The 21,238-nt window shown below is 41.3% G+C and overlaps 3 protein-coding genes across 9 annotated transcripts; 2 read left to right on the top strand and 1 right to left on the bottom strand.

The window, feature by feature from the left end:
* Nucleotides 1-390: 390 nt before the first annotated feature.
* Nucleotides 391-6,252, top strand: kdelr2b (KDEL endoplasmic reticulum protein retention receptor 2b). The gene is made up of 5 exons (XM_034207982.1): nucleotides 391-855; nucleotides 2,258-2,358; nucleotides 2,538-2,696; nucleotides 4,349-4,601; nucleotides 5,091-6,252. The coding sequence occupies exons 1-5, from the start codon at nucleotides 765-767 to the stop codon at nucleotides 5,123-5,125; spliced, it is 639 nt and encodes a 212-aa protein (XP_034063873.1). The 5' UTR covers nucleotides 391-764; the 3' UTR covers nucleotides 5,126-6,252.
* A 5,273-nt stretch (nucleotides 6,253-11,525) lies between these two features.
* LOC117540974 lies at nucleotides 11,526-16,610 on the top strand. Of its 6 annotated transcripts, none has more exons than XM_034207977.1 (13): nucleotides 11,526-11,722; nucleotides 11,808-11,927; nucleotides 12,151-12,354; nucleotides 12,515-12,753; nucleotides 12,862-12,969; nucleotides 13,356-13,564; nucleotides 13,671-13,868; nucleotides 13,962-14,048; nucleotides 14,336-14,586; nucleotides 14,930-15,058; nucleotides 15,262-15,402; nucleotides 15,699-15,810; nucleotides 15,999-16,610. In XM_034207977.1, the coding sequence occupies exons 6-13, from the start codon at nucleotides 13,507-13,509 to the stop codon at nucleotides 16,217-16,219; spliced, it is 1,197 nt and encodes a 398-aa protein (XP_034063868.1). In that variant the 5' UTR covers nucleotides 11,526-11,722; nucleotides 11,808-11,927; nucleotides 12,151-12,354; nucleotides 12,515-12,753; nucleotides 12,862-12,969; nucleotides 13,356-13,506; the 3' UTR covers nucleotides 16,220-16,610. The 6 variants fall into 6 exon arrangements, with proteins under 6 accessions (XP_034063868.1, XP_034063867.1, XP_034063870.1 ...); XM_034207976.1 differs by having other exon boundaries at nucleotides 11,847-11,927; XM_034207979.1 differs by having other exon boundaries at nucleotides 11,847-11,927; nucleotides 15,699-15,783; nucleotides 16,041-16,610.
* On the bottom strand, nucleotides 16,555-20,450 carry LOC117540973. Of its 2 annotated transcripts, none has more exons than XM_034207975.1 (6): nucleotides 19,977-20,450; nucleotides 19,363-19,496; nucleotides 19,059-19,206; nucleotides 18,354-18,602; nucleotides 17,397-17,638; nucleotides 16,555-16,918 (listed from the first exon to the last, which is right to left on the bottom strand). In XM_034207975.1, exons 1-6 carry the CDS (start codon nucleotides 20,333-20,335, stop codon nucleotides 16,914-16,916), a joined length of 1,137 nt encoding a protein of 378 aa, XP_034063866.1. In that variant the 5' UTR covers nucleotides 20,336-20,450; the 3' UTR covers nucleotides 16,555-16,913. The 2 variants fall into 2 exon arrangements, with proteins under 2 accessions (XP_034063866.1, XP_034063865.1); XM_034207974.1 differs by having other exon boundaries at nucleotides 17,371-17,638.
* Between the last annotated feature and the right edge of the window lie 788 nt (nucleotides 20,451-21,238).

Below are 21,238 nucleotides of genomic sequence, written 5' to 3' on the forward strand. Positions count from 1 at the left end.
AGATCAGTGCATGCACTGCCTCGTCCAATCAGTGAGCGATACACAGTAAGGGGGCGGGGTGAGTATCTGAGGATTTCATCGGAGGATGGTCTGGTGGTTCCTCGGTTATCGCTCCTCCATGATCGCTCCTCGCTCCTCGATCCTCCGGCAGAAATAAGAGCCATGGGACGGTACTCAAGATGGCGCAGGCAAATCAACTTCCGGTGAGACCGAGGACCGAGGAGCGAGGAAATGAAAATAGTCGACCTGAGAAGCAGCCAGTGACATCGGGTAGTGACAGACGCTACTCAAGATGGCGCAGACAAATCAACTTCCGGTGATACTGAGGACCGACGAACGAGGAAATGAAAATAATCGACCTGAGAAGCAGCCCGAGGACCGGGAAGCGAGGAAATGAAAAATAAGTAGCCTAACTTGAGATTCACCCTACAGACGCAAGGAAAATACACAAGTGAAGGACGCAGGGATGCAAGTTATGCGACTTGGAATGCAGCTAATGTATGCAAATGATTCATCCTGTTCTTCTGATTGGCTAAGCGGACGAACGTTTCTCGTGTCGGATTGGCTGCTGTTGTCTCGGACACCTCCCCAGGCCACGTCGCACATTGCTCGCCATTTTCCCATCTTCTGAAGCCAGAATCTGTTTATTCTGCTGTCACGGTGTCATTCAACGCTGTCAGCTCCTAAATTAATCGTGACCGGAGACTAACTGAACTATTTAAAGAGTTCTCAATCGGTTTTCCTCTGCTGGAGCTGCCATAAACATGAACGTTTTCAGGCTAACCGGCGATCTCTCCCACCTAGCAGCCATCATCATCCTGCTGCTAAAAATATGGAAAACCAGGTCTTGTGCCGGTAAGTCGTCATGTACCCTCTCTCACAGTGTGTCCGGTGTGTCTGTAGTGTGTGTGCAGCCACAGTTGTGAGGGCTGTGGAGCTTGTCCTGTGATGTTGTTAGGCGCCACAGCCAGTCCTTAGCTAACCAACGTTAGCCAGCTGGCAGCTCACCCTGACGTCAGCCAGCAGAGAGACATTAACTCGACTGGTTGTAAGGGAGTCGTAATAAAAGCTAAAGTCAAGAAGAAGCAGCTGTGGCGTCCAGCTAGCATCAGATGTGTAGCTAGCCTGGACCCGCAGCGGGCCCTAGCAACCTGAGGGAGGAAGGGACAGGGGACCAGAGGGCCACATGCAGCGGGTCTTAGTTTGGCCTTTCAGTTGGACCAAACTTTGCTAGCTTGATGTCTCGGCCCCGGTCACTGCCGGCCGGTGTGTCCGCTCAGTGTGTCCCCTCAGTGTGTCAGCACCCAGCACCAGGCTGACAGCTGCAGCGTCAGAGGGGGACACGGGCAGGGGACACGGGCAGGGGGAAAGATCGTGCTACAGGTTGTTATCAGGAGGAAACTTGGCTGTGTGCTTCCAAAGACCAAAGGTGAGGCTGCATCAGTGATACAGACGGTCACCTGAGTTATGTCATTACAGGGGAGCCTGAGAGGAGATATTACAGAGTCAAGGGCTTTATGGCCATATGAACAGTGGCTACAGTTTAGTTATAGCAATGGGAGTCTCAAGTCCTAGGCTCCGCCAACCATACAACATAAATATATAAGACATACAACAATAACATAGAGCAAGAACAAACGGAGTAGAAATAAGCTAGTGCTAATGTTGTGCAGGTAATATGTGTTTGATGTTGGAGCAGAGAGACACTGGGTGAAAGCAGCTGTGTGAATAGTGTATAACAACTGTAGCTACCTATAATGTAGCGATCTCTGATGCCCCCCCCCCCCCCAGTCTGACAGGGAAGCAGAGGCTGCTTATTAAAGAGTGACAGTGTAACTTCTTAATATAACATGCTCCTGAACTCAAGTAGCTACCATTACATGCCAGAGAACCAGAGTAATAAACTCACTTTTTCCAAGCAAATGTTACGTTTTATTTGTTAAGATGTTGTTATCTTAGTCTAGGCTTTGATATGTAATATGTAGTGCCTGTATGGAGGCTGGCTGCAGGAAGGGCACGTTGCATTGTGAACAAATGAAAAGCTGTCACATGTTGCTGGTTCACTTTGGGAACCTGATCAAACACAATAGTGTTTGAATGAAGATGTTGCTAATGATGTGTTATTCCACTCCACTAACCTCACTGTGTGCATTTACCGGGGTGAGCTACGTCTGCTTCCTTCAAACACAAATCACTCACTTATGTTAAGGATTCTGGGACGTCAGAATGTTTTGAATGCCCTCTGCTGTGTCCTCAGGTATTTCTGGGAAGAGTCAGGTTCTGTTTGCCCTGGTGTTCACCAGCCGCTACCTGGACCTCCTCACCTCCTTCATCTCTCTCTACAACACCACCATGAAGGTGAGACACCCCGCTCTCACTCTTATATCCTGTTCAACTAAATACAGTGCTCAGGCCTTACTAATGCACCACACCTGTGTTTGCTAAAGGAACACCTGTCGTGTTTCTACTTGATTGTATGACGGGTCAGTACACACTGGAACAAGTGAATACTTTCCTCTCATGCTTCTGTCTTTCAGGTCATCTACATTGGCTGTGCGTACGCCACTGTGTACCTGATTTACATGAAGTTCAAGGCGACCTATGATGGGAACCATGACACATTCAGAGTGGAGTTCCTGGTAGTCCCTGTTGGTGGCCTGGCTTTCCTAGTGAATCATGACTTCTCTCCTCTCGAGGTAAGATACCCCCCTCCCCCCCATACAGCGGAGCTGCTTCTGTTTTTGAATGTCATTTATCCTGCAACAGGTCATCTCTGGGTCTCAGTCACACACACATTTGGTTCTCTCATGTCTGTGAACATACATTGCTCTGTCTTTGCTTTCTCACTCACTCACTCACTCACTCACTCACTCACTCAAGGGCATAGGAAAGATAGTATAAACATGACATGTTAAGCACACACACACATATGTAGGGCTGCAACAAACGACTAATTTGATAGTCGATTAATGAAACGATTAATCGACTATTCAGACTATTACTGTATGCCTCGCACAATTTCTCAAACGCTCTTAGTTAGCCATCAACTTTTAGATGTAGCTTGAGGTTGTTTTAGGCATGTGGAAACTAACAATGAAGACAATAAAGATGAATACTTGATTCAAAAATACATATATTATTAAATTAACTTAAACAAATTGTTTACAAAACTAACATTGCTTTTTATTTAAATAAAATAAATAATATTTCACATCAAAAGAAACAACAATGTTTTAACAAATCGTATTAAATAATGTGATGACAGAACTGTAAACAGAATAGCTGAAACTTTAACAAAATAAAGAGTAACTCAGTTTCCTCTAATCATTAACCCATGTTTGTATAATGTAGCTAACTCTGTGTTGCTGCTAGCATACATAACACCTGACGTGGAAACGTTACTCGTGGATGGGGGGGCTACAGGGCTACTAGAAAGACAGTGGAACCCGGTGCATTCCTCCGTCTGGATGTGGAGCACTTTTGATAAATGTTTAGACACATTGCTCGTGTTACCGCCCTTACATGCTAAACTCTTATTGCACTTATGGTAACGAGCATCGAGACGGGTAAAGTTTAAGCACACCTTGGAGCGCGTTCTCTCCGCCATCTCCTCCGTGTGTGTGTTGCTGCATGTAGCAGCTGCGTGTGTGTAAACTGCCCCGCCCCCTCGCACACAGACAGGAGAGAAAGATCGAAAATACATCATAGATGCATTTTGTCTTTTCGCATGTTGGCGACACTAAGACTGCGATATAATGCTTATGTAGCAATAATACATGACATGTATTTTTTAAATGTCTCCAGTACCGATAAAAAGACCAATAACGTTGGAGCTTAACGGCACGTAAAACACACGTGATGACGTCACCAACGAATCGACGACTGAATTAGTTGGCAACTAATTTGGTCATCGATTTTAATCAATTAAGTGGATTAGTTGTTGCACCCCTACACATATGTTGGTGTATTTGAACACACAGTGCAGGTTTGTCAGAAAGAAAGAACATGAACTGTAGAATGAAGAGAACACACAGTTTGGTTACCCTCTTGTACACACACAGCTTCTAACAGCCAGTAACCATTAGCTTCAGGTGTTAAGAGACGCAACACTGTGCTGCTCATGGCTCACTGTTGCTCAAGGTTTGTTGCACGGTTCAAATTAAAATACAAAGCACACATTTGCAGTCCAGTAGCGTACCTAAGCCTAAAGCTTTGTGTAGTTGAACTTCATTTACTACTATAGTTATTTTTGCTAGGATTCTTCGAACCTACATGTATTTGAAGTCAGTGGTTTACCTCGGACATCTGTGCACCATTATTTCCCACAAACACTGTCTGTCTGGCTCAGATTCTCTGGACATTCTCCATCTACCTGGAGTCGGTGGCCATCCTGCCTCAGCTTTTCATGATCAGCAAGACGGGGGAGGCAGAGACCATCACCACCCACTACCTGTTCTTCCTGGGCCTGTACAGAGCGCTGTACCTCATAAACTGGATATGGAGGTTCTACTTTGAGGGTTTTTTCGACATGATCGCCATTGTTGCCGGGGTGGTGCAAACCATCCTCTACTGCGACTTCTTCTATCTTTATGTAACAAAAGGTGAGTGCTGCTGCATTTAGTTTGGGACAGAGTTTTTTCTTTTGCTTCTTTAGAATCAGTGGTGACTTAACTGTGAATCAACTCAAAGCACTTTTTACTGTAGGGCTATTCAGCTCATTGAAGAGTGACCACTGTCAAGTCAAATGTCATCATCTTGAAATCTATATACACCCCGAGACTATCCAGTAGGCATGATAACGTTTTAATGAATGTAATGAGTGTAGAACTAAATGGCATTGATAAATGTAATTGAATGTATTTCACAGTAGCACCACGTCTCAGAAACAATGTCGCGGTTCAGATTTCAAAGTTAAACCTGATCTGGAGAGGAGATGATTATTACATTTTGGAATAATGGCGTGCTCAATTGTTCTATGAAGATAGAAAGCTAGAGAAAGAAGGTTAAAGTCCTTCCTCAGAGCTGACACAAAGAGACTGATCCTTCGTCCTGAAGCTGCAATAACACTGTGTTGAATGCTCTTGTTTCAGTGCTGAAAGGGAAGAAGCTGAGTCTGCCAGCTTAGGTGCCAAAGAGGAGTGTTTAGGCAGACGGACAGAGGGGAGGACGGGTGGTAGTGGACCCTGACCCCCCCCCCCCACCACCACGGCTTCCTCCTCTTCCCCTCCTGCCAGTGTAAGATGCCTGAGACAGAGAGCGGATGGGCTGCTGGCTGCACCCTCTCCAGAGTCAGTGGATCAGAACTCCTGCAGAGGCTGGTCCATGGCCTTCAGATTTCTGTTTGACGCACCTTGCCTTAACTTTTTTATTACTCTGTATAAAGAACGAAAAAAAACTTGAGAAGTTTTCTACAGAAAAATGTGTTCTCTGAAGATTTGACACATTACTGAAGATGTATAATTGCCTATAATTTGGCATTGTATGATATTGAAGCAGACTTTTTGTGGTGGGATATTACTGACTCAAGCGTTTGTCATAGTATTTGCAATCAACATAAATGTGCATTGTTTTTTCCGAATCAGTTTGAGGAGGATTTGTAGAATCCTCATAACTTTGCTGGTCAAATGACTCGTGTTTAGCTCTTCTGTTTTTGGTCACTATGCATTCCCATGTATAAAGAATATCTGTTTTAGTGTCCCTTGGTAGAAAATACATCTACACACAGATACCATCATTTAACATTCTCCTTTCCAAAAGAAGGGTTTTTTGGCAGGGCCCTAAAAATGGACTGATATAAGTGGTTTCTGTGTAAAACAAAGTAAAGGGTTGAAAAGACACCAATGAACTTCTATCACTGTAAATGTCTTTCTTCATTGAAAAGGTCCTTTTACTACCCAGCAGGCGCAGTATGTATCACCTGTAAGTATACAACATGGAGTTCATTGGCTCCTTAAGTGAGTTCACAGGTTATGTGCTCAATGTGAACTCACAACAGGATTGAAAGTCTTTAATTGTCCTTTCGGGAGCAGATACATTTATGATTTCTTTCTTGGTTTAATATGAACAGTCTGTAGCTGTGCTTCATTTGAACAGAGCACACTCCCACACCATCACTGTTACACTGAATCTGAAAGACTCAAGACTTACCTGCTTCTATTTGATTTGATATGCACCATTCCAAGTTTGCTTTTCATTTCTAACCATTCTGCATGATCTTGCCACCACAAATAAATAATTGATGTGCTATGGTTACAAATATGTCCCAACTCATTTACTATTGCAGCCCTAAACCTGTCTGGACTCTCCATGTAGAGAGGAGATGGACTTTTCTTAATCCCTGTGGGGAAATTGTTTCTCTGCATTTGACCCATCCTAGTGTTAGGAGCAGTGTGCTGCCATTTTGAACAGCGCCCGGGGAGCAGTGTGGGGAACGGTGCCTTGCTCAGGGACACCTCGGTAGCACTTGGTCTTGCCGGGACTTGAACTGGTGACCTTCCAGTTGCCAAGCCAAGTCCCTATCGACTTCGCCACCACCGCTCTCCATGTAGAGTTAACACAACATGTCTAAATTGATGCAAAAGAACCAGAGATAGCCCTTTCTTTCAGCACACACATTCTTGTAAAAGCTGATGTCTGCATTACACACACTGCTGCATTACACACACTGCATCTGGTTCAGGTTAGGGTTATGCTAGCAGCGGGGTCATTGGATTTTCTTTTCACAAATGGATATTCAAAAACAAAAAAACGACTGGATAAAATTGAAAAACCAAAATTGAAATATAAGGCGTTTTTCTTTATCATGGTCAAAAAGGGATTTACTAAACTTAAAAAACGGGATGATTTTCATTTTCTACTTCTCAAAACAAAAACAAAAATCACTAGAAAACAGAAACAAAAAAACTACAGTTTTTTCATATTCTGCTACCGGAAGTTACCTTTCAAAATAAGAGCGCAGATGAGGACGGTCAATCTGTGTATCTACGGTCCATTTGTTTTCACAACGAAAACAGCCAAGACACATATTGAGCCCAGAAAATGAACGTTATTAAGGGCTGTAAATATAATAGGCCTGTGTCTAAAATGGACAACATTGTTAGGAGAGTTCAACTATACAGCGATTCTACACTGCGGTCTCTCGAGTTTATTTATTATTTGTTCTGCCAATAGTTCTTCGTGAGATTGACACTGTTGGACTCAGTAGGCTAGTAGTGAAACTACTCCCACATTAAGTAGGGGAGAGTGGGGTAAATTGAGCCATTTTTTAGTTATGCTGGAGAAATGACATAGTAAAAATGAAAACACACACCTATAATTCAGGATGTCTCCTATCAATGGCAATGATAATAATTAATATTTGATCAAGGGCAGTGAAAATATTACTTCTTTTTTAAAAAAAAAGGCTTGTGGCTCAACTTGCCCCAGTGTAGGGGTAAGTTGATCCAGGTCAGGGGGTAAATTGAACCACTGTTCAAACCTGGGAATACCTACAACAAATATTAAAGGTAACTATAAACAATAAATAACAAACCAAATACAAGCTTAGTTTTTCAAATATTTTTAATATACATTTCGATTGAATTGATTGATTTTTTTTTAACATGTTAAAAGGAAAAGTAATCATACAAATGGTGATACAATTGCATACATCTTACCAATCAAACCCAGAGTAAATTCAACTTTAAATGTAGCCTACAATGAGCTCTTATTATCAACTTGGCCTACTTTCATTCATTTCTCCATTGAAAAACTGGCTCAACTTACCCCACGGCCCATGGTTCACTTTACCCCACAGCCACCATTTTTAGAAAAAATAGCCTAGCGTTAAAATTCAGAGTCATCTTTAGCTTAATGATTCACATGGTGTAATACGCTGCCAACACATCAACATATACAATATATGTTTAAACCTGGATACAATTTTTTTGACATGACAGCCGATATAGCTGACATCTAGAACATTTACTTTGACAAGCAAAACACGTTTTTTTGTAAAAATGTTTACTTACCAGACCACAATGAGCATCTCTCTTTCACAGGCAAGGAGCAATGGGTGGAGCTTGCATAATTTCTGGTCACTTGATTACAACTATAAGGCGTTGCCTGGTTACAGGGGGTGGTTCAATTTACCCACTGGCTCAACTTACCCCCTTCTCCCTACTATGAAGTACTTTTTGAGTAATCCTCTGTCAATGTCCCCTCCTGAGAACAAGAATGCATGTTTCTCTGCTATTTTGAATCAGCGTTAAAACACCTTTCTTCATGAGACTGATATTGTTGGACAGAGTATTTTAAGAGGATATGGAGGTAGACATGATATCAGCAATACTTCCAGTCAGTAGTCCGGCAGCAGCATTTTACACCTTTTTGCCCGCTATTTAAATTGACTTTGGTTGAAGTTAATAACAATATTGATATTATATAGATATAGCATTGATGCAGTCTTTCTGAACACTTTTAAAATAAAATACTGCAAATGAAGAATGTTTTTAATGTTCCGCACAGATAGGCCTTAACTTGAATTTGAAAACACGTGGCAACTTTATTATTAATACAGCAGATGAAAAGATTTGTGGAAGGATAAATTCTTCATGGGCTTCAATGGCTCTCTAGATAAAGGGCGTTTTATGGTTGCTTGTATTATCCTCAGATAGTGGTTTGTTTAAATAACTAGTGACATTTGAATAAATATTGCAAAAAAGGCATAACCTGGCCGGCTTAACCCGTCTGTATTTCTTCAAGCACCACAAGATCCAGAGTTTATAAAGTACAATTCTGGGCCATTGATTGTGTCATTTCTCCAAACACATACAGTAAAAATGCCTGTTTTGAAGCCTTAAAATGGTGCAGGAAAAGGACTTTACATTGTATTATACTTAAAGACAGGACTATTCAGAAGAGAAAAAGGAAAGAAAATTGTTATAATAATGGGTGATGTAACATTAATGACATACATTATATGAGGTCCTTGGCACTCATGGGTGTCTCCTTGGGTCATTTTGTGATCATGGGGCATCACCCTTACAGCATCAGGACAATATCATATGGAGTCAGACACTGGAAGTGTGCTGGAGGCGTTGACTGGGACTGATGGAAGGATGAGGCTGATGAGACTGAAGAATCTGTGAGGAACGAACTAGCGGCTGAGAAATAATCATATATTAAAAGACTGCAGCATCATAAGAGGCCAACAAGAGTGACAGTGTGTCACTGTGCTGAAGGATAATAATAATAATAATAATACATTTAATTTATATAGCGCTTCTCATCTGCCAAGACAAATCTCGAAGTGCTTCACAACAAGGGATACTGATACACTTTGAGAGATTAAACAAATAATTGTAATAATAATAAGAAATCAAAAAATAAAATATAAAATATAAAATAGAGTACAAAAATAAAAGTCGGAGATAAATGGCAGTACTCCAGGTGTACCATGCTCAAAGTTTATTGGAAGGCCTGCCGAAAGAAGAGGGTCTTAAGGCCGGTTTTGAAGACCTCGGTGGAAGGGGCAGATCTCAGCTGATCTGGGAGGGAGTTCCAGAGGCGCGGGGCGAATGAGCAGAAGGCTCGGTCTCCCATTGTTCGGAGACGTGTGCGGGGGATGTAAAGAAGAGGAGCGTGGCTGGAGCGGAGAGAGCGGGTAGATGTCTGGGTATGGATGAGGTCACAGAGGTATTTTGGGCTTTGTCCATACTGGGCTTTGTACGTGAGGAGCAGAACCTTAAACTGGATCCTGTAGTGGACTGGGAGCCAGTGTAGTTTTGCAAGTATGGGGGTTATGTGTGCGGACCTTTTTGTACCGGTGAGAACTCTGGCTGTGCTGTTCTGGACAAGTTGCAAGCGGTTGATGGATTTGGCTGGGAGACCGGAGAGGAGTGCATTGCAATAGTCTAGTCTTGAGAAGACGAGTGCATGAACCAGTTTTTTGATATTTGTGACCAGCTATCCAGGCCAGTCTCTAAAGACTTTCCAAGGTCTTTAGAGACTGGCGTTTTTAATAAAGAAAAAACAATTGGACGGTAGATACACGGATTAAAAAAAATCCGTGTATCTACCGTCCAATTGTTTTTCTTTATTATACACGGAAAAGGAAGAGCGTTTGAGAGGCCTTTTTGCTTTTCACCTTACTGAATGGTCTAATGGTCAGTGAAACGGGGGGCGGGGCGAAACGTTGGGTTACGTATTGTAACCCTTGTTATATTAGCACAGGCGGAGCCCTTAACTGGACTCTATGGGTACTACCTTACCCTGCGAGCATTCTCCCACTGAGACTTCTATAGACGTAGCCGGCCTTGGGCGGGCCTACCTGAATGTGCGCGCATCACACCGTATAAAAGGAGGCCTCGCCTCCTGACTATCATCCTACACCTCTCTTCAGCGAGCGGAATAGGACAGACAGTGCCCTGAGTAGAGGGCTCCGCCTGTGCTAATATAACAATGGTTACAATACGTAACCCAACGTTATATCTCTCACAGGCTCCGCCCTCTACTGGACTCTATGGGTACAGTGGGTGGAGCCCCGATGTATACGCGCACTGTCGTCCAACAACATTCCACCCTACTGCCCCTGACCGGCTTTTCTGGTCAGCAGCTGCTGCCCCACATTCTCCTTTAACCCGGTGAAATCTGGGCTGTGGCTGACAGAGCACACCCTGCTGCGCTTACCTCGCAAAAAGTGTGCTCAAAAAACAGTGCCGGGGGACCCCCCCCCCGCCCATAGACGGATGGGGAGAGCCCCCTCGGCCCCGAATGGGCTTACTACACGCCTGCCTCCCTGAATCCCTAAGGATAACAGGGAGAGCGCCAGAGCCCATGCCCCACACTCCAACACTGACCCCGTGCAGAGTGTGTGGACTAAAGTGTGGAGGGCTACCCCCCTCCAGGAGGAGAGCAGCCCTCCAGCCCTGTAAGGGCCCAGCGCGCCCCTCGCCCATCCCGGGACCCTCAGAGGGCCCGAGAACAGTGAAGGCGCATTACGTCCGGGGAGGGGGTCAGATGCCAACTGACCCACAACCCCCCCCCCTACCAGTCCTGTGTTGCCCCCGCAATCACAGACGAGGAGAAAGAGCCCGACATGTCCAAGAGATAAAACCTGATGAAGGGGCCTGGCGTCGACCAAGACGCCGCTGTGCATATATCCTCCACACTCACACCGTTGAATAAGGCTGTTGACACAGCTACTATGGAGGACGGAACATGACTTAAGTATAAATAAATAAATGTATGAAGAAATACAGGAATAAATAAATAAATACGTAAATAAATAAATAAATACAGGAATAAATAAATACAGGAATAAATAAATGACGAAATAAATACAGAAATAAATAAATGTTGAAATTAATACACAAATAAATAAATAAAAGAATAAATGCATAAATAAATATGGAAATAAATACATCAATGTATAAATAAATAAATAAAAGTCGAAAATAAAACAGAACACACGTTATTATATATCTTTCATTTATTTCTACATTTACGCGACATACATTTATTCATTTATGTATTTATGTGTCCGTATGCTAATGAGGTGGGCGGTCCTAACCTCAGTCTGAAGCAGGATTCGCCAATTGTTGGAGCCAGGCAGAAGCAATAGATTCGTGGCAAGTCACATCTGTACATTCTGTGTACATTGTCGGCAACTCGCTAATAATGGCTTCGGCTGGAAGGGCGCTGGCAGACCTTCTGCGGGATGCGGCTAACCAGCTTGAAAACTGTAAGTGACTCATGTTTTGGTCTAGTGTAAGACTGATATGACAATGTAAAAAAACTGATCTGTGTGTTAAAATGCCAATGTACAGTTTTGTACCCAATGTGGCGCTATGTTATGTTTTGTGCAGCACCAAGGACCGCTAACGCGCCAGTTTCGTCTCCTCCTCCTCATCCGTTACATAACGGGACTCCCAGACACCCAGTGGACGGTAGGTCTTTGCATCAAATTATTTGTAATGCAAATCCGATCAGTTTACTAAGTTTATATTGCCAATGACAAGTTATTTGATTCAGTTTCTGTCCACCAGCTTGAAGGGATCATTATATTTATAGTGTGTGATGCTAACGCTAACCAACATTTCCCCCCTGGATTCTCGTTGAATCATTATTTCCTTGCACTCAATATTGCTTATCTTCTTAACTTGATCCTAGCCGAAGTTTCAAGACTGTTTGGCCCCTACATGGGAGGGAGGAGGACGGCAGGGCGGCAAACCCTTTCTGGTCCTGCACACCTGCATTCTTATACCCATTTATTCTGTTGCCTTGAGGACAAGAATGCAGCCTTAGTCCCCAACCGATACGCCAAAGAAAGACTCGCTGCTGCTGGCTTTGGTGAAAAACGGCTCACATTTAAAGGTCTGTCAGTCATTAGAATGACGATTATCAATCGCTCTTTCCTTTTCTGTCTATTTTTTATGGTAAATGTACATTTGTGATATATAAATATATTGAGTTACCCTTACAATCATAACATTATCTTTATGTTAGATCTCTTATGTGTATCATCTATTTCTAGGCAGCCATACAGATTCAAATGAATTCCTCGAATTCTTGATGGATGCCTATCCAAAACTGCGGAACGGTGGCGGTTTCGAGTTGCTAAAAATATCTGGCACTACGAGAAGTCGCCACTTGATTGTGATCCCCTGTCCCAATGAGGGTTACTATGTCAGATATTTGAAGGACCCTCAGACCCAGATTGGCCATTCTACGGTTTTCATTAGACCAATGCAAAGAACCCTGAATTTGGACCCTGTAAGTTCCTCACTTCTATAGTGGTGTCACAATATTAAAGTGGAATCTGTGACTTACAGTAACATAATTGTTCGCTTGTGATGTAGTTTAAAACTATTTTGTTTACAGGCATGTCGATCAGAAGGCGACAACGTGTTAATTGGACCAAATCAGAATCATCTGTGGAGAGGAGTTCCCCTTTTCCAGAATCAAGGATCACAGCAATAACTGCACGAGGTATTACTCTCTACAGAACTAAACATCACATTCGCCAGGCACACTGCAACTGCATGTGTAGACACACAATAACCAATAAGCATAAGGCTGTGGGATGCTGCAAATGGATGTAAAATATTTTGACATATCAGCACATCTGAGGTTTTATAATTATGGGGCCAGATATTAGTACTTTTTGTTCCAACAATCCCTCTGTAACACCATATTCTGCTGTCCTCTATAATACATTTAAATATGAAAGATATACATTCTGGATGTTGGTTTTGAGGAAAAGTAACATTTGGTTTACTTTTCATTCTATGTATATGCCCATCTTTTTCTAGAGTGTGATATGTAATGTAAAGTATACTAGACCAAATAACAGAAATAACCTCTTTTTACACTAGACCATCACAGAGCAGCGGTGAGGTACAGATTGAGTTGACAACTGAAAGGGCCTCCGGAAGTCAAGTTAGATTTGAAAGCACGTTCACAGGAGCACAGGGAAATGAGACAACAAGGGCCAGGAACACAAGACACTCGGTGCCACCTCAGGAAATGTTGCCTTCTCCTGAGGTAGTTGACATCGATCCCACTGAGGAAAGTGGCTTCTCTGGTGTGTAACATCCTTTATTAAGTACATCATGTATTGCAATAAGTTGTTGCTCTCTACATTTCACTTGATCCAATATTAATTTGGAAACCTTTTAAACTATTTTTAGATTGGAGAATAGCACCAGATCCCACAGAGGCAGCAAAGATGTTTAAAGAAGACATTTTAAGCCAGCATGCAACTGGAAAATCCTTGTGTCTTACTATGGATCTTGGAGACAGTGCAGCGGAAAGGGAAAGAGCAGTCCTTACTTTTTATAAGAAGGCAAATGTTGAGTGGGCTTGCCCCTTGACATGCACACTTAAGGGTAATTCGGTTACAAACAAAATCCAAGATAAAAAAATGAACAAACCATATTTTCGTTAAACTGATGTCTGTAGTGTGTGTTTACATTTTTAAGGAGATCCAGCCATTGGTGATGGTGTGACTCGGCATTTCTTTGCAACCATCATGTCAAAACTTCAGGCTGGTTTTGAGATGAAGTTTGGTAAGTAAATATTTACTATGGCTGATCGCTGGGTCTCAGCCACTAAGTTATGTGTGTTTTTGTACCAGTTCCAGGCTGAACACAGATCTGTCCCTTAACCCCAGAAAACAAAACGTATTCCTAAAACCTGATGTGATTGTAGCTGCTGTGAACATGTAGGTTTCTACAGGATCAACCAGTATCCAGTGGCGGTTTGATCATTCCTTTACTAATGCTTTGTGATAGTTGAATATCTATGTCCTTTACTTTACTATCAATTTACTTTGACTGTTTTCCTATATTTGCAGTGCCTGGAGGAACTCTTCTTTTTGAAGGAGAACAAGATCATCTGATTCCCTCCACTTCTCATCTCCTTTTGGAGAGTGACTTCTTTGTTGTTGCTGGCCGAATGATTGGACATTCATTCCTCCATGATGGGCCATGCCTAGGTGGACTGAGCCCAGCTGTCCTGCATGTGCTCTTTGGTGGATCCCCAGAAGAAGCCACAATAGATATTAAGGACTGTGTTGACCTTGATATCCGTGAGACAATCAAGTTGGTATGTTCAATGTTTTTCTAACCTATTTTATTATTCAACCTTTGGATATTATTTATTTAGCTGATCTACTTTCAGATACTGTTAACATCAAGTGGCTACACTTTGCACCAGCAGGAGTTACTGAAGCATTATAAAACACCATGCACTGATATATTAAATATCATTAGAACACTTACAGATGTCCTCCTATAAGATGTTTTTTGACAAAACATAGCTTTTACAGGTTACCAACTAACATGCTGATTATAAGTTAAACTTCTTATGTTGTATCAAAGTTGAATGTTTATACAAGTATTGAGAAATTAACGATTCTTATCAAATTCATTCTACTTGCCATTATTAGCTGGAGGGAACAGCAGAGTTATCATCAGAAGAAAAAAAGCTCATCAATGAGTTGGCACTGTCCTGGGATTTGCCTCTAGTCACATGTGACAACAGGAGATGGCTATTTGATAAACTGATCCTCCATGCTGTGAGTATTCTTAACAGGTCATATGAATCAGACTGACTAATCAGAGTTGAAGTTTTGAAGTAGGACCTCATTTTGGCATATCACATTTGAGCTTTTTTGTTAAATACATATTTGGATGTTAATAGTGTATTAAAACATGCTTATTGGGCTATTAGATCAATCAGGCTGCTTTGCTTTTCTACTGTGATGCAAATATTGTGCAGGTCCTTGGAAGAACCTCCAGACAAGTCAAGCAGTTACGAAGGGGTTTAAAAGAGACACTGATCTGGCCTCTGCTGACGGAGAGGAAAGACACGATTCCCCTTCTCTTTCCAAGAGCATCTGATTTGCAGTGCACACCACGGGTAAGTGATCTCATGCTGCTCAGTCAAATCCTTCCTCCTAACTCACAGGAGTTAGAAATTGGGTTTATTTACTACTCTCAGACCTACATTGCTTTAAGTTTATTAAAACAAACATTCACCTACGCAAACATATTTTGAAATGAAATGATGCTACTTGCTGCTTAAAAGGAGCTAAACCAATAGAACAACTGTATCTTTAGACTACTCTGCTGCTCCACAGCAAAACCTGCAGTTTCTTGTATGTTCTGTTTATTATTGTGCTTTCACTGGGCTCCTTTCAAAACGAAATCTGTCAGATGGTGTTGGAGAAGATAAACTGGCCCACACAGGATGAGGATGAAGACAGTGAAGTCTCTTTGGAGGATTCCTGTAGGCTCACAGGATTCCTGCGCACATTTATTGAGATGGGTAAAACAACGTCTTCAAGCTTTGTTTACTGAAAGTTTGTAATTATTATAACGAAAGCTGCGCTTCCTCTGTTTTTATCTTTAAAGCTACAGTAACAATCCAAGGCGTAATTTAAGTAACATTATTGTTATTTAACTATTAACTGAAAGCAATTATAATAAAATGAATTTATTCTCTGTTTTATAAAGCATCTCCCGTTATCCTTGGGAAACTTGTGCAGTTCTGGATAGGATGGAATGTGCTTCCTAGACATGGCCTGGATGTGACCGTGGTGGAGAGCAACTTCCCCAGCTCTTCCACATGCTTTCACCAGCTGAAACTTCCAGGACATTACAAAGAGTACTGTATGTTTGAAAGGGACATTCTTGCTGCTATTTGGAGCACTGAAACTGGGTTCGGGATGGTCTGAAGAGACGGACACACCTTAGTACTAGATTTGTTGTCTTTTGTTTGGCCGGCCAAAAATGTATGTTTTCAGAGAGGAAAAAAAACTCAGTTAATGCCTATACTCCGGCCAGTTTGTGTAACACTGAAAATATATAAAGATAAACATGCTTTCCTTGTTATTGCACATAACAAAGAAAGCATGTTTATCTTTATATATTTTCAAAGTTTTAAATTGATATTCGTTACAAAATGTTCATTAACTGTAACAAATGTATATTTCTTGATGCATTACAGTAAGTGTTGATTCACAACAAGCATATGTTCAGTGCAACACATGTTTCAAATGACTACTGAACGTAACTTCATTACCATCTAATTTTTATTGTATTAAAATCGAAATATACTGAATCTTGGTACCAGCGTCTTCATGTAACTCAGTCAAATATTGTCACCTAATCGTCCTAGTCGAAACTTTAAAAGACTACATTTCCCACAGCAACAGACTTTTGATACACACACACATTTACTGTAGCATTTCAGTCAATAAGCCCACAGTTTGTACATAGACATTCCACACATTGGACAGAGGGCCATCAGGGTCTGGAAGTCTTTCCACTTCCTGGTCAGTCAGTGAACGTTGCAGCTGAACTTCAGGAACCATAACATGAGGCAGGCGATGAGCACATGGTCCAGTCCAGTCAACTCCAAACTCAATGTCAACCTGCAATTGCAAGAGCTAAAGTTAGAGTCAACCAAAATCAAAGTTTTAATATATTTGTCAGTTAATTCATTTTATATAACCGTTTTGTATCATCTCCTGGAATTCCTGATTAATGTCTCATGAACAGCTGACATCAATCAAATCATTAGAGAGCAGAAAGCCCTGATGTATCATTATCTTCCTTAACCGCTTGTTCTGGTTGATCACAGCATTTTAGGAATACCTCATAGAAGTGTTTAAAGTGCCGATGATATGCAGAATAAAATAATTCCATCACATTCAGTTTCCTCGACAACAGGCCACTATTTGTTACATTGTGAAACTATACTCACTTGTATTATTTGTTTTAAACAGTTTGTGTAATGACAGAAAAAGTGGGTATTAGTGTTAACATGGTCCCATGTAGGAAAGTAAAGTCAAAGTCAAAATAAAACTATTGAATACAATCAAACCTGTATATGTTCCTGCTGGGCCTCACGCTCATGGCGAGTCCACAGTTGCAGTGGGGACCGGTTTCCCTCAGTGCTTAGTCGGTGGCAGTTCCAGCCTTGCTGGAAAAACTGCAGGTGCTTCTGTATGTGGGGCACAAAGCACCAGTGCAGAGCATAGAGATGCACTTCACAGTCAGGATTGAGAAGGCCTTCTCTCTCTAGGTTGAAAAACATTGTGTAGAAGAGATCCAGCACTCCTACATAAACGTCTCTCCAGAGCCTTTCTATCCTTTTGAGGAAAAAGGAAGGAAAATATTTAGTCTGCTCAGTGAACAAAAAAAAAAAACTTACAAATATCACCTTTCACCTACCATAAATGGTAAGTAAATTTAGAATTGAATTACATTAATTAGAAGCTAAGTATTAACATTTTTGCCGATTTCAATAGGAAAATGTTCCTGATTAAGTGGCAAGTGCACAATAATGCCTCTGGAAAAAAGCTGGAAATTGGATTTAGCAAAAATCATTTTGCTTGAGCAAAGTTCATCAAACTTGGGTGAGGTTTTTATACTGTAAGCTTTGTTGAAACTGGATCAGGAAATATATCAGCTGAACATACTATGGATGTATAAAAAAAGACGGACTAATGCCATATTTATGCCACATTAACTGTTGTTGTTCAATATTAATGTAAGGTTCTCTTGACTGGAAAATACATTCAAAATCCAAGTTCCAACAGTAATTTGCCCGGTCATGCAACGTGCTGGGACTTCCACTAAATAGATGTTTGAAAAATATTGTTATCCTTCTTGTCAAATTATACAGTTGGTGTCATAATTATAGTGTTTGTATTATAGAAATATAACTTTTTTAGTTCTATGGTTTTATCTCACAGAGGAAGACGAACAAAAATACAATTAATAATAGCTAAAGACATATAGTTGACATTGCAATCTTTACCAAGGACTTAATTTGATAAAAGTTTGACTTGAAGTTTAAGGTACATTTGATTATGGACACTCCTGCCAGCAATGTGTGAATTCCTGTTCTCTCCTCGGTTTGCCACCATGTAGCGTGCAACGTCAACATTTTCTCCACCTTTATCTGACCTCACACGTGATGGCACACCGTAGACATTGGCGGCTTCCAAAAAGCTTCTTAAAACTGTTGCTGCCCGATTGTTGGTGGCAGCACTCAAGTACACGATGAGACGACTAAAGCTGTCAATACCACCATGCACAACAAAACGCCACCTAAAGGGATATGTATAGGCACACATTAAGGTCAATCCACTAATGTATGTACAGACATTTACACATTTTAAAAGGTGCCTTATCCTACTAAAAGTTATAATTACAAAACATAAATCATCTTAATTTTGATAGTAAAAGTAATTTGCATGCAGAGGAATTTGGTGCAATTAATCATTTGATACATTTCATTTATATTTCTTCTTGCAGTGTTTTAACTTGTTTTTATGTCTACAGAATATTGTATGTTGCATTGTTAGAGGAGACTGAGACTTCAGATTTTCATAACCAACCAATAAAAAAAGCTATCATGCATATGACAATATAGCCTTTGAATCTTGAAGTCTGGTTTGCATTGAAGCTGATTGATTATAAGAACACTTTAGATGGTCCCATCTTTTGTAACTGTAGTGAAGTGGATGTTTGAGCAATGCTTGAGTGTTAATGATTATACTATACCTAATCAGTTTGTGATTTCCGTCGATGTGCCATAAACTGTTCGGTGCTGGTACAAAGTACTTCCTACGCCTTCTTGGGTTCAGCTGCAGAGTGCGAATCAAAACTCCACCTGGATCAACACGCCGCATGGATTCCTGGACACGCTGTCCTGTTATATTCGGGGAAATGCAGAGATATGGTGTACTACAAGTAACATAATGAAAAGTAAAGCATTCCTAAATATGCCAGAATAATGTGATTCATTATCAAGTAGTAAAAAAAAAACACTGCATGGAGGATTATTATAATAATAACAATCCCTTACTTTGTATGCGTATCCCTCGTGCATTCAGGTGCCCCACCATCATTTTGTATCCAGAGTTGGGATGATGCTGTAGAATTTGGGTAACAGTTTCATCCAAACTGTTGTCATCTAACAGAGTTAATAGATCTTGGACCCTGATCATCAAAAATAACGAAACAATAGTAAGTCACAATAAACAATAGTCACCTTTTGCACTGTACAATCAAAACACATCAGAATGAGTGTGTTGCTCTGTACTAACCTGCATTGAAAGATGTAGGTGTCATCTGAAACAAATGAGCTGGTCTCTTAAACCTCATTACTATTATTAGGCCTACATCATGTCTGAGGTAATGGTACCTTTGCTTTGTGTACAAAGCATGTTTGTATCTTTGCCCCGACACATGTCTATCTGATGTATTGGTTTCAACATATAAATGGCCTATTACCATTTTAATAAATATGTAAACAAGTAGGCTAATTTGGATGGAGAAAATGTAGGCTAATGAAACGTTATCATTACTAAACACAAGTTAATGCGTCTAACAAATGTGTACACTGATATAGCCTACGCCAAAACAATAAAAGTAAGGAAATCCAGACAAAAAACGTGAAAGAATGCGGATTAAACCTACCGTATCCCGTTCTGTGTCATCCTCCGACGAATTGTTCTTTCGCACACCCCGAACACCTGCGCGATGTCCCCAGCGGTGTGGCCCCAACGAAGATGTGCTTCAATAACGTTTAGGGGCAACATGTAAGATGGACGCCCAAGGGTCGCCTCCTCTGTTTCCGAGAGGATTTCAAGTTGGCGGGCAACCTCTTGAAGACTCTCAAACACAGCTGGGTTAACATCCACATCCATGTCGAGCTGAGCCAAGTCCTCTATACATCGTTCCACACGAAACTGGACATAGTCTTTTGGTTCTCCATTCTCTAAATGGTCCGCTAATGATCGTAAATGATCTCCAATGGCTCTTAAATCAATATCCATAAATAAACCTTACAACTGTGGATAAACCATGGATGTATAAAGATAAGGGCTAAACAGTAAAGCTCCTGCATTCGAATCAGCGCGGTTATCCAGGCGTTAGTAGTAGAGCCCTCTGCCAGAAATGATCACACACTCCTGTAACCAATCCTGCTTCAGACTGAGGTTAGGACCGCCCACCTCATTAGCATACGGACACATAAATACATAAATAAATAAATAAATGTATGTCGCGTAAATGTAGAAATAAATGAAAGATATATAATAACGTGTGTTCTGTTTTATTTTCGACTTTTATTTATTTATTTATACATTGATGTATTTATTTCCATATTTATTTATGCATTTATTTATGCATTTATTCTTTTATTTATTTATTTGTGTATTCATTTCAACATTTATTTATTTCTGTATTTATTTCGTCAATTATTTATTCCTGTATTTATTTATTCCTGTATTTATTTATTTATTTACGTATTTATTTATTTATTCCTGTATTTCTTCATACATTTATTTATTTATACTTAAGTCATGTTCCGTCCTCCATAAGCTACAGCCCGTGTGGAGTGCGCACGAGCCCCCGTGGGGCAGGCTCTCCCTGCCTGTCCGTAGGCATGTGCAATGCACTCGCAGAGCCAGCCTGCCAGGCGTTTCTTGGACAGAGCTTTCCCGATCACCCCGCCCCCGAAGCACACGAACAGCTGTTCGGCAGAGGAGGTGCAGTTTAGCTTCCCTGGCCCCACCATGGGGGGGAAGACTAAAACCCCCCAACTGAATATCCCTCGACCTGAACGCACTCCTTAGGCTCTTGGGCACAAAGGAGGGGTTCGGTCTGAGTGTCGCGCCGCTCCGGTCACCCCGAATCAGTAAACAGCTCGGGTGCACCGACAGAGCGGTTAACTCGGA

Source organism: Gymnodraco acuticeps, unplaced genomic scaffold (genome assembly GCF_902827175.1).
Source record: "Gymnodraco acuticeps unplaced genomic scaffold, fGymAcu1.1, whole genome shotgun sequence".
NCBI classification, from domain to species: domain Eukaryota; kingdom Metazoa; phylum Chordata; class Actinopteri; order Perciformes; family Bathydraconidae; genus Gymnodraco; species Gymnodraco acuticeps.

Excerpts from the sequence above, each read along its gene's own strand:
- LOC117540974 (XM_034207977.1), top strand. The coding sequence starts at position 13,507 with ATGTTGCCTTCTCCTGAGGTAGTTGACATCGATCCCACTGAGGAAAGT. Across the intron at positions 13,565-13,670 it reads TGAGGAAAGTGGCTTCTCTG|ATTGGAGAATAGCACCAGAT; the intron begins GTGTGTAACATC and ends AACTATTTTTAG. Across the intron at positions 15,059-15,261 it reads ATAAACTGATCCTCCATGCT|GTCCTTGGAAGAACCTCCAG; the intron begins GTGAGTATTCTT and ends AATATTGTGCAG.
- kdelr2b (XM_034207982.1), top strand. The coding sequence starts at position 765 with ATGAACGTTTTCAGGCTAACCGGCGATCTCTCCCACCTAGCAGCCATC. Across the intron at positions 2,359-2,537 it reads TCTACAACACCACCATGAAG|GTCATCTACATTGGCTGTGC; the intron begins GTGAGACACCCC and ends TCTGTCTTTCAG. Across the intron at positions 4,602-5,090 it reads CTATCTTTATGTAACAAAAG|TGCTGAAAGGGAAGAAGCTG; the intron begins GTGAGTGCTGCT and ends CTCTTGTTTCAG.
- LOC117540973 (XM_034207974.1), bottom strand. The coding sequence starts at position 20,335 with ATGGATATTGATTTAAGAGCCATTGGAGATCATTTACGATCATTAGCG. Across the intron at positions 19,497-19,976 it reads ATGACACAGAACGGGATACG|GGTCCAAGATCTATTAACTC; the intron begins GTAGGTTTAATC and ends TTTGATGATCAG. Across the intron at positions 16,919-17,370 it reads CCCAGCAGGAACATATACAG|GTTGACATTGAGTTTGGAGT; the intron begins GTTTGATTGTAT and ends TTGCAATTGCAG.